We start from the raw sequence: 12,092 nt of genomic DNA, 5'->3' as shown, positions 1-12,092 counted from the left end.
ATTAGGAAGTCTAGCAAGTGTAAGAACTAGATTCAAAGTCTGTCTTTGCTTATGTTGATTTTCAACGTTTGTTGTGACTGTCATCAACCTATCAAATTCCTCCATGACTGCATGTACCAGTCCCAAGTAAGTGGACTGATCCTATTCTTGTTTCTTTAAGTTTGTCATCTGAGATATCACGTCATAAAAATGAGATATGTCATTGGTAGATAAAGTGTGAACCTTTTCCCAAATTGAATAACATGTGTTAAATGGCCGAAACAAGGGCATCAACTTGGAATCAATAGATCGCCACAAGAGACTATATAATTAAGCGTCAACCTTCTCCCACTGTGCTTTGGTCTTTTTTTGAACCTCACTAGCCTTTTTGGTTAAGTGATCTTGAACATCTTGACCCTTGCACCACAGCTCAACCAAGGAAGTCCAAGCTAAGTAGTTTGAATTTCCCACTTAAGGAAGTCCAAGCTAAGTAGTTTGAATTTCCCACTAAGGGTTCTGACATTAATATCGACCACGAAAGACATGTTGAATCGAAGAGATATCTAGTAAATAATCGACTGAAAATAGTTAAAAAAGGGTTAAAATTCACTGTAACACCGGAAAACACTATTCTAGTGGCTGATATGCAGCAAAACCTTGTGGGTGGGGTCAGAAATAGGAGGACAACCAACTTGGACAAGGTTTCAGATTACGTTGCAAGACACATATTTGAGTTGCAAAATTCTTTGTCGCACAAGTAGCGACCTGCACGAATGGTGTAAAGACTGCCCCGCGGTCCCCGATACAGTGTTCTGAAAGGCGCTCGCCTCTCGCCAAAGGCGACATGGAGAGGCAAGGCAATGGCTTGTCGCCTTTTCTCTGCGAGGCAAGGTGAGATCCAATAGGCGACGCAAGGCGACAAAATGGTGAGAGGCGACCAGGAGTGGCGAGGTGAGAAAGGTGCGCCATTTGTAATTTTTTTTAAAAACGAACTGATTTAATAATTAAAAGAAAATATTAGGGTTTTTGGTTATTTTGACAAACCTGCAGTCCTGCACTCTATTCTCTCCTGCACGAGACAGCCGCGATCCCTTTCTCTCCTTCACAGTTTGCACAAATCGCGACTTTCTCTAGTTCTTGTTTCTTCTTTCTTCTTCAGCTGCTCAAGTCTCAACTCTCAACAGGTACATTTCAGTCTTCATCTTCAGTTTTTTTTTTCTTTCTTCTTCTCTTCTTCTTCTTCTTCTTCTTCTTCTTCTTCTTCTTCTTCTTCAGTCGACTCAGTAGTCAGCGACTTTAGAGTTACTGAGTTCTGAGTCACTGACTGTGACTGCAATGAGCAATCTGCCAACATTTTTTTTTTTAAAATTAATTCTTTTATATTTATTTCTGTCATAATCAATTTAGTTTTATACTAATTAACATAGTATTTATTTGTCCATAAATAGTTATTTCAATGGCGTCCGATGCTAACAAAAAAAAGGACATTGGATGGAATTATGGTATGCAAGGACCAACAAAATTTTGATAATCTTGAAGAAGAATAGACTTTTAGAGTTCTAGTATTGTTTGTCAATTGTCTTATGGATTATTGAATCATTCAAGTTCTAGACTTTTAGTATCTACTATTAGTTTTTGAACTGAAATATTTGCTAATATATGTTATTGCTATTGAGATTTTGGATATTTATATATGCAATTAAATATTTTAAGGATTTGTTATTAATTGACGCTTCAATTCAAAAAGGCGAGCTGTCGTCCTTTATTGCCTTTTGCCGTCCAAAACACTGCCCCGATATGGACTTGATGAAATCAGGAATAGGGTTCGAGTGATTAGAATCTGCATTAAAGTGGAGGGAACTGCTCAGAAATACTGTATGAACCCACTAGAAGAAAAATAACTTGAAAAGTAGCCGGAAAGGGCTTCATGTGGTGGTGCATGTGTCAAAAGTGTTGTCGGCGTCGGAGCTCTAAGAGGTGTGTGAGAGCACGTGTAGGATCGTCTACCAGAACGGTTGACTGGATTTGGTTACCAGTGAGTGGGGGAGCCTGTGGTGGGGTTGACTTTCGCACAACGCTAACGGAAAGTAAAATGACGCAAGTCAGATCTGAGGAGTCATGGGAAAAATGCATGGCAACCGATTTTTTCCCCCCAGATATTTCTCGCTGTTGCTCTCATACCATTTGAGAAGTAAAGACATGAGAAATAATATTATTAAGATGTCTATCTACATTATTAAACTGAGCACACTAAAACCTATTTATGGATATATTTTACATAGTACATACAATCCATATCCATGTAGGACACTAAATACATTGATTTTCTAACAAATCTTAGTATCTTTGCCATCATTTTCTAGTTTTGGTAAGTTGTAAATATCAATCTGTAAATGACTTGTTTTTGGTTTGCTAAATGAATTTTATTAATGGAAAAATTGTTTCTTTTAGACTTGTTAACTTGTCAACAGATAATGTAAAAAATTCCCGAGGACAAAAGACAGAATATCCGAAGATGTCTTCTTTAATTTGAGAGGCAGTTCAAATTCTTTTCAATTGCAGATATGGTCTCATATGGACATTGTTTTCTTTGTAACTGGATTGGTCTGCTGTTGCAATACTATGTTTTGCTGATATCGTGAAGAAACTGTTGGATTTTGAAGTTCACTAATCTTGACTAACTTATTTAGAAGGAAGCTGGCATTCCCAAAAAGAACATCAAGGTTGAGGATATCCCTGGCTTGAGTAAGTTCTTTCTATCCTTATTTCCTTTTTCTCAGTTTCTATTTTTCTTATGGATGTGTAGAATTTCTAAACTCTGCTCTCTATAAGTGTGATCCGAGTTCCTATAACTTGCCTTCAGATGTATTATTTTTGTGCTCCAACAATCTTAAATTTCTTATGGGAATTTGCTGTTGACATCTTAATAGGGGAGGCTGGATGGAGTCCTGATCAATATGGTCATTCTCGGTTCAAAACAGTGAACTCCTTGTCAGATCAGAAGTCCTTGACTGCATTCATGCGCTCACTCCTGAAAGTAAAAATCTTGTTTTTCCTTTTTCTGTTGCCTTCATACATCTTGATTGAATATCTGCCTGAAGCAACTTTTCTGGGTCTGATGAACATTTGATGCCGTAGTAAGAGACTAAACAAAGTGGAGTACTTATTTGAAGTATTCAAAACATATTAATCTAGATTTAAAAAAGGAACTTACTCTCTCCGTCCCAATTTATGTGGCATACATTTTTTTTGGGGTAATTATTGTTATACCCAAAAAAGGGAACTATTTATCATTGGATACCTCATTGCTTTCATACCCCTTGTTTTTAACTATCTCGCGCATTTGATACCATGAGAGTATATAATATAATCTGATGGTATCAAGCAGTTTTGCTGAAGCACCGTCTCTTCCTTCTTGATACCATCAGAGTATATTATACTCTGATGGTATCAAAAAGAAACTGCTTGATACCATCAAAGTATAATATACTCTGATAGTATCAAAGAGGAACAAGGGAAGGGGCACTGACGTAAATACACGTTTCATATCATGAGAGTATATATATACTCTGATGGTATCAAGAAGAAAGAGACAGTGCTTCAGCGAAACTGCTTGATACCATCAGAGTATAGTATCAAAGTGGAGCAGTGATGCTGACGTCAGCATGACATCATGCGCAAAATTAAAAAGGAGAAAGTGGGGTAAGAGGTTAAATAGTTTGGGCCATGAGTCTATTAAGGGTAAATAGTTTGGGTTGAGTCTAATTTGGGTAAATAGTTTCACAATTGGTCTATTTTGTGTAGTTTTCCCTTTCTTTTTATTCTGTCCAAAAAGAATGTCACCACTCTATAATTTGAAACAACTTCACTTTAAAATTCCTCTTTTACCCTTTAATGATGATTTATAGCCAGACCAATGTCTAAGGTTTGTTCTAGTCCACAAATTTTGAAAGTCTTTTTTTCCTTAGACTTTGTGTTACCAACTTGTTGGAATCAAAGTTTAGTTTCTGTATCATTTACATTAGGTCCAGGAAGATTAAGTGTGAGATTTAGAGAACCTCTAGCTTTACACAACTATTATTTAATTTAAAAAATACTTACCATTGTTGGAGGAAATGAGCCCGAATCTAGTGGAATATATAGAAGATTCATATTATGAGCTTCAACTAGTTTGAAATTGAGAATAGTTGGTTGATTGGTTGCTTGAGTTAGAAGTTTGAATGATTACTCAACTTTGGGTAATTGGGCGCCATACTCACTCAACTTTGCTGTCTTCCAAAAGTCACTCAACTTTTGGGGTAATTGGCCTCCGTAGTCACTCAACAATATTTTGTCTTCCAAATGTCACTCGACATTGCCAAATTACCTTCCATGGTTATTATTCCCAAAAATATAATTTTCGTGACTATTTAAAGATGTGCCAACTGTAAAATTTTAGAAAAAAATATTTTTTTGAAATTTAAAATTAATATTTAATTATTGAGTTCTCAGTCAATTTTTTTAATTCTTATTTTCTTGCTTTTTAATTTTTTTTTTCTTCATTAATCTAATTTAATATGGTGTTTTCTTGAGTATGAATATTTTAGAGATGTCATGAGATATAGTCAAATTTGTATTTTGCCTAACTAGTTACATCATCTTATGTTAGCAGTTTTGTAATTTTTTTATTTTTTTATTTCTCGCGTTATTCTTCATTAATTAAATTTATAAGGTATTGTTTTAAATATGACTTTCGATATGTTAACGGGGTATACTTGTATGTCAAAATTCATGTTTTATATAACTGAAACCTAATTTTAGAAAACTACTCATACAAGATAAATGATATCAATCAGTCATATAAACATGAATTTAATTATTTGAGTATATCCCTGCAACATATCTAAAATAGTCATATTTCGAACAATACCTTATTAATTTAATTAATGAAGAATAAAAATACAAAATTGCTAAAATAAAATGATATAGAAATAAATAAAAAATTACAGAACTTCTATAATAAGATGATATAATCTCGAATTTGACTATATGTGTATATCTCGCTAACATATCTAAAGTCATATTTAAAACAATCCCTTATTAATTTAATTAATGAAGAATAATGTGAGAGAAATAAAATAAAAATTACGGAATTGCTACGACAAGATGATATAACTAGTTATAGAAATCAAGAATTTGACTATATCTCATAATATATATGTGTAAAATATTCATGCTTAAGACAACACCTTATTAAATTAGATTAATGAAGAAAAATGAATTGAAAAACAAGAAAATAAGAATAAAAATTTGATTGAGAACTCAATAATTTAAAATTTTGAAAATATATTTTTTCCTAAAAATTTACAGTTGCCATGTCATTAAATAGGCATCAGAAATTATATTTTTGGGAATAATGACCATGGAAGCTAACTTGGCAAAGTTGAGTGACCTTTGGAAAACAAAACAAAGTTGAGTGACTATGAAGACCAATTACCCAAAGTTGAGTGACCATCCAAGCTTCTAACTCTTGATTGCTTGCTTGCTTTATTTAAGCTTTTGGTGCACAAAGGCCAGCTAGCACTGGGTTAAATTCACTGGTTCTCTAGTTTAATAGGCACATCTTTATTGAGTATTTCCCTCCTGAGCAGATAATGCATGATCATCCTGATTCTTGGCCGTTCAAAGAACCTGTTGATGCACGGGATGTTCCTGATTATTATGACATCATCAAAGATCCAATAGGTAATGGATATTTGCTTTTTGTTCCACCGGTGGTTGTTGAGAATCTACTTGAAATTTTGTTGAATTTTCTCTTCTTTTTTATCGTAAAAGTTATTTGTATTTCACAATTTTGATGCACCAAGCAGTTTCTACATGAATTTTAAAGCTAAAATGTTAAATGGACTTTGAGTCTAACTCAACGCCAAATACTAGCTCAAGAGGAGAGTATTGGTCAAAGACCATATAAAGAGACCTCCCGTATAAATAGACGGTGGTAACTTTAAAAAGTATAATGGTGAGTGTATACCTTTTTGAAATGCAATCGATTGACTACAAGGAGGCAAGTCCTTTATAGGTGCAAGGTTCGAGACATGAATCAACTGGCCTAATGTTGGACACGGACGACAATGATAAGTCAGGATTGGTGACACTATGAATGGAGATGTAGAAGTAGCCGTAGATTCCTCAGAAGTCGTTACAAGACCTATATCACGATGATCGAAACATGTAAAGTTAGGTTGATACTCAAAAAATGTGGCATTGACTGACAAAATATCAACGAAGATCAGGTGAGTAGCAACAATGCCCTTTTTGAACCCGAGAATAACCAAGACACATTTGAGAGCACGAGAGGCTAATTTATCTTTCTCCGGGGCTAAGTTATGAACAAAACATGTACTTGCAAAGACATGAGGGGGGTATAGTATAAAGGTGAATGAGGAAACAATATGGAACAAGGAATCTGATTCCGAATGGAAAATGAGGGCTTTCAATTAATTAAATAGCAAGACGTGAGGACTGCATTGCCCCAAAAACGCAGCAGGGCATGGGATTGAATGAGAAGAGTGTGTGTAGTCTCAATGAGGTGCCTATTCTTCGTCTCTGCTATCCTTTCTGTTGATGGGTGTACATACCAGATGTTTGATAACTAATTCCTTGGTGAGTCATAAGATGCTGAAACTAGGAGGATAAGTGTTGTAAGACATTATCACTACGAAAAATATGAATAACAACAACAACAACAACAACAACAATCCAGTGAAATCCCACATCGTGGGGTCTGGAGAGGGTAAAGTGTACGCAGACCTGACTCCTACCAATGTAGGACGGCTGAATAGAAGCATAGGAAAAAAGATCAGACAAGAATATTAATGGTAGGAAAGTAGATAACGAAAGAGTTCCAAACAATAGTATAGTCAAAGCACAAAAAAAAACAATAGATATCGTCAAATAATAGCATAAATACCATAAATAACATAAGATAACATAACATACATAACATAAATAACATAAATCAGAGTACAATAAATCATAGTGTGTTAATACGCCTACGGATAAGGGGGATAATGCCACTATGTACTAGCCTTCTACCCTGATATGTGTCCTCCACACCCTCCTATCTAAGGTCATGTCCTCGGTAAGTCGTAAATGTGTCATGTCCTGTCTGATCACCTCTCCCCAATATTTCTTCGGCCTACCCCTACCTCTTCTGAAACCATCCATGGCCAACCTCTCACATCTCCGCACTGGTGCCTCTGGGACTCTCCTCTTCAAATGCCCAAACCATCTCAGTCGCGTTTCACGCATCTTGTCTTCCACCGGGACCACTCCTACCTTGTCTCGAATAGCCTCATTTCTAATCCTGTCGCTCCCGGTATGCCCACACATCCATCTCAACATTCTCATCTCGGCAACTTTCATCTTTTGCACGTGTGAGACCTTAACTGGCCAACACTCCGCCCCATATAACATAGCTGGTCTAACCACCACTTTGTAAAATATGAATTGATTTTGTATTTCAGCACAAAAACTCTGAATATAGAAAATAACTCAGAATGATCCTTCATTAAGAAAATCTAAGTACATCTTGAATAATCATCAATGAACTGACAAAATAACTACATCCCAAGGTTGAACCGACAATACTAGGACCCCAAATATCAGAATGAACTAGTGAAAAAAAAAACTCTACATGACTCACAACACTATGTGGAAAGGTAACACGATTCACAATATACTGTGGATAGAGTAGACTAACTAAACGCTATCTTTTGTAGCTCGAATAAATTTGGATTTCCCAAATGCTTATGAATTAGGTCTGGAGGATTTGTAACGTTGTAACGTGGCATTCCTTGCACCAATTGTTTTTCTTGTATGAGTAAAGTATCATCAAGAAATAGTATGGCACAATTTAGGGCATGAAACGACGAACAGATGCAGTATTTAGAGGACAACCTGAGACCTAAAGAACAAAGTTTAGAGTGACCGAGAATAGGGAGTTAGCTTGTCCAACTCCCTTTGCTATTTTTTGGGCATATTGGCTAATTTAACAATGGAAAGAGATTGTGGATAAACGTTATTTGACAAAAGTGATTTATCACCAGAAATATTATCAGAAGCATTGGAGTACTCGACCTGCAGTACAAGGGTATTAGACTATGAAACACAACAACAACAACAACATACCCAGTATATTAGACTATGAAACAAAAGCAAAAAAAATTTACCATCAACAGGAAGTATCATGCGTACTTGCTCAATATTAAAGGGACTCATTATTTTACCCTTCAGATAAATAAATCCACTGATTACCTGCATTGTCATTCTGAGCAACATGAGAATTCTTAGGTGGTCGACCATGTAGAGAATCGTGTACTTCACGAGTGTGTCAAAACCTGTTACAAGATCTACCCCTAGGTAGCAGAGAACCATATACTTCATGAGGGTGTCCAAACATACCACAAGAACGACACCTAGGTAGAGATCTTCCAAACGTATCACAAGAACTACACCTAGGTAGAGATCTTCCAAAATGATTTCTTCCTCATCGATTCTTCATAGACTAGAATGTTCGAATTTCTTGTCTTCTCATTAGTCTGAGGTAGTCATAGGACTTGAATTCCAATTCTTGAATTAATATGCGGCAACTGATGACACGAATCAGAGATATTGATTGAAGAAGGCCAATGGAGTTGCCAGATTAGGGTTCTGATTGTCGGAAGTTGACAAAAGCTGGCAGATCTGGCTCGAAACACTTCAAGGAACCAGATCTACTGCTGGAAGCTGTTGGCGACCTTCCAAGAAACTAGATCTGTCCCGGGAAGCTGTTGGACATGTCAGAAAAAATAAAAATTGATTGGAACTTGGAAAAAATTAGTACGGCTCGGCTTGGAATCAATGGGAGAATCCAAAAGGAAAGAGAACTGATCGATAAAGTGATTGGAAACTGCTCACGCACCGGTGTGTGTTTCAGATTTGTCGCCGACATCATATATCTGACCAGCGCGTCGCTGGGTTTCTGCCAGAGAATTTTTCTGGGGTTTGGTTTCCAGACCTTGATGCACCTTTTGGTGGTGTTACTTCTTGCAAAATACTGGCGATGAGAGAGATGGCGCAGGGCATATCTGAAAGTCACCGGAAAGCTATGTTGCTCAGACTCTTCAAAAATGGCAATGGGTGCGTGTTGGATTCTCCAAAAGTAGTGTATTTTTGGAGAATCCGACATGGGTGCGGCATCTAAAGTGAAGAGTCCGCGCAACTTAGCCGGAAAGATATGCGGTGACTGGCTTTTTTGCCCCCCGGGGTTTCTCACAATAGCTTTGATATCATGTGAGAAATAAAGTCTCAAGAGTTATTAATAAGATGCGTAAACAAATTATTACATTGAGCCTTATTTATAGACCACATATTACAATCCTCTTTCATTTAGGGACACAATCTTGTTCTAATACGGCCGTGAAAGTCGCCGAAAAGTTTTCCGATAAATTCTCTTCCTATATATTGGTGGCCTTAACAAGGCTTTGATACCATGTGAAGCGGAAGAGAAAATAAGTGAGAATTCAGCTTTTGATTATTCACTCAAATTATTGCGTTTTAAATAACTATAGGAAACAAAATCACTATCTAATTACAATAGGAGTAAATTTAGCCACCTATTAAATTTACATATATTCTAGAATATTTGGAAGAATTTTAACACTTTTTTTTTGTTGCTAAAGCATGGACAGAGATTTCCAAAAAGGTCCTAAAATTGTGGAGGCTCTAGGGGACAAATGTCAGCGATTCAATTGTGCCCAAATTTATTTTCATTCATTGAGCACAAACATACACATGTCATGAAATGGATACTTCCACTGCGACTTTTTCTTTTTTCTTTCTCACTTGACTATGTGAGAGGTATGACCGAATCAGACTTTGGAACTTTTAAGAGATGAAAAACATCCTCTTTTTATTGGGTGATATAATACATGTATGGCGAGTTCATGAACCGTTCCTTTCATTTTGGTTTTTATTTGGACAAATAGGCGTCTGCTTGTCCCATGTAATTTTCCATATGCTGATCTACATCAAGATTCAAATCTAAATGTTCTTTTCCCCTTTGGACCCTGTTTTAATTTCATTGATCATTAATTTGTGACATTTTGTTATGGTTATGTACAATGAAGACTTAAAAACAATGTCGAAGCGGGTTGAGTCGGAGTTATATTATGTGACATTTGATATGTTTGTGGCGGATGTAAGAAGGATGTTTGCTAATGCTCGCACCTACAACTCTCCTGAGACCATTTACTACAAATGTGCAACCAGGCAAGTGTATTACTCTTTAATGTGCCAAATATCTTTCTTTTTTTTTCCATTTTGATTTGTTTTTAAATCGTTTTATGCATCCGCTTACAGGCTTGAATCACATTTCTCAAACAAAGTTCAAGCTGGTCTACAGTCTAGCATCAAGATTCAGTAGGAAGTTTGTTATTAGCTATTTATGAGGTTGATTCTGATTCAAGTGACTACTCTTGAATCTCCTCATAATTGATGCCTCATCATATCATCCGATCCCGGGGTGGTATGAGAGTATTTGTATAATTTGTACACTAAGTAGATGTATAATAGTTAATTTATTTTAATGTGAAGTTCTTAATTTAGTGTTGCATTCCGTCAGAGGCTGGTGGTGAGTTTTTACACCACTTGTGTCCCAGCGGCTGGTGGTACTCAAGTAATCTTATATGTAACCCCAAGGTAGTACATGTTCATTCTGTAAAAGTTGTCACTGACGCATTCTTATGTTAGTGTTAACTAGCCTGTTAAATTATGCAAGCAATTAGGGATGTATGACTTGTTTGGTTAGCAACCGTTGTATCCGACTTGACTTTTGAAATTGGAGCATCATATACGCTCTTAGCACTTTAAATTGAAATGTGACAAGCAGAAATAATATACGGGAAAGTTAAGGTAATGTAGAAAGATCTCGACATAAATATTTTAAACAAATTTATGATTCTGGTTGAATGGACAATGAAGTTTTCTCAGGTATGTGATTTAAAGGGCCAAGTGGACCAATAGCAGATTTTGGGCCCTATCCTCATGTAAGCGATAGTTTCATTATAATTTTTGAAGTTTACTCACTATAGATCCAAGCATATGCAAAATTTTGTGTCTGAACTTAGGCAGCAAACTTTCGACATTTTCATTTAAACCTTAGCTTGGCATGGCAAAAGCTACATTTTTGCATGAAGATGTAGGGTTATTGGTACGGGATAATTGAATGCTTGCATTTATGGATGAAGTTTAGACATATGACTGAAAGTTTCAGGCATTGTTTGTGCATGAGGTTCAGACATAAATGATTTAACTTCAGACATTTGTATGTGAAGTTCAGAAAATTTAACTCTCAAGCTGATATAATTCATTTCTTTTCACAGCGCTACTTGATTTGAAGATTAAATAATCGAAATAATACGTAACAGTCAATGAAAAATTGATAGAAAGATTGAGGTATAATCAATTATATGTGATTGAACTTTAGGCATTTGTGACTGAATTTTTGTGCTTGAACTGCAAATTTATATTACTTTAAAAGCATGAAGGTCCTCAGAAATGTTAATTCAATTTTTTACCCTTCATTAAAAGACTTCATAATAGATAAAAAAAAAATTGTTGCTATTTTCCTCAAATAATTGTTATTGAATTACTATCCTAATATTTAGGATTTTGAAACTAATTAAAGTACATCTATTAAATCTTTACTTATTTGTAATAAGTAAGAATTAATATTTGATACTATAAAATTAACTAACATTTTGCTTCTAAAATCTTTCATTATTTGAACTATATTAACACTCCTAAATTTAAGACTTCAAAATTAATATTTTTACCTTATATAAATTTTATTTAAAGTATGATAAACAAAATAAATAAACATTTAGGGCTTTGAATTCACCAATGAATCTAAATGATGAGAATTTCATATAGGAGTTAGGGCCGCTGAGAGCTTCCATGATGTATATAGTGTTTGTTTTCAATAATTCGAAAATTATTGATCGAATGAAGAGAGAATACGCACAAAAATTTTATGCAAACAAATTTGATTTGAATGCCTATAAAAAATATTTGTAACCTTAAAAGAATGAATC

General features: G+C 35.3%; 2 protein-coding genes across 3 annotated transcripts in view; one reads left to right on the top strand and one right to left on the bottom strand.

Annotated features, from left to right (window-relative positions):
• Positions 1-10,791, top strand: part of LOC129876242 (histone acetyltransferase GCN5) — a 42,538-nt gene extending 31,747 nt beyond the window's left edge. Inside the window, exons 9-13 of one of the 2 annotated variants that reach the window (XM_055951618.1) lie at positions 2,673-2,724; positions 2,910-3,016; positions 5,610-5,703; positions 10,128-10,269; positions 10,360-10,791. In XM_055951618.1, coding sequence (XP_055807593.1) covers positions 2,673-2,724; positions 2,910-3,016; positions 5,610-5,703; positions 10,128-10,269; positions 10,360-10,423 — 459 coding nt within the window. In that variant the 3' untranslated portion in view covers positions 10,424-10,791. Of the gene's footprint in view, positions 1-2,669; positions 2,725-2,909; positions 3,017-5,609; positions 5,704-10,127; positions 10,270-10,359 lie in introns of both variants that reach the window. The other variant, XM_055951617.1, reaches the window with a different exon arrangement.
• Positions 6,148-8,314, bottom strand: LOC129876243 (uncharacterized). Its single transcript, XM_055951619.1, has 2 exons — positions 8,275-8,314; positions 6,148-7,494 (listed from the first exon to the last, which is right to left on the bottom strand). The coding sequence occupies exons 1-2, from the start codon at positions 8,296-8,298 to the stop codon at positions 7,042-7,044; spliced, it is 477 nt and encodes a 158-aa protein (XP_055807594.1). The 5' UTR covers positions 8,299-8,314; the 3' UTR covers positions 6,148-7,041.
• Positions 10,792-12,092: the final 1,301 nt, after the last annotated feature.

This window comes from Solanum dulcamara, chromosome 12, assembly GCF_947179165.1.
Source record: "Solanum dulcamara chromosome 12, daSolDulc1.2, whole genome shotgun sequence".
Taxonomy (NCBI): Eukaryota; Viridiplantae; Streptophyta; class Magnoliopsida; order Solanales; family Solanaceae; genus Solanum; species Solanum dulcamara.
Note: the sequence above shows the minus strand (reverse complement) of the source record. Positions and strands in the feature narration are given on the sequence as shown.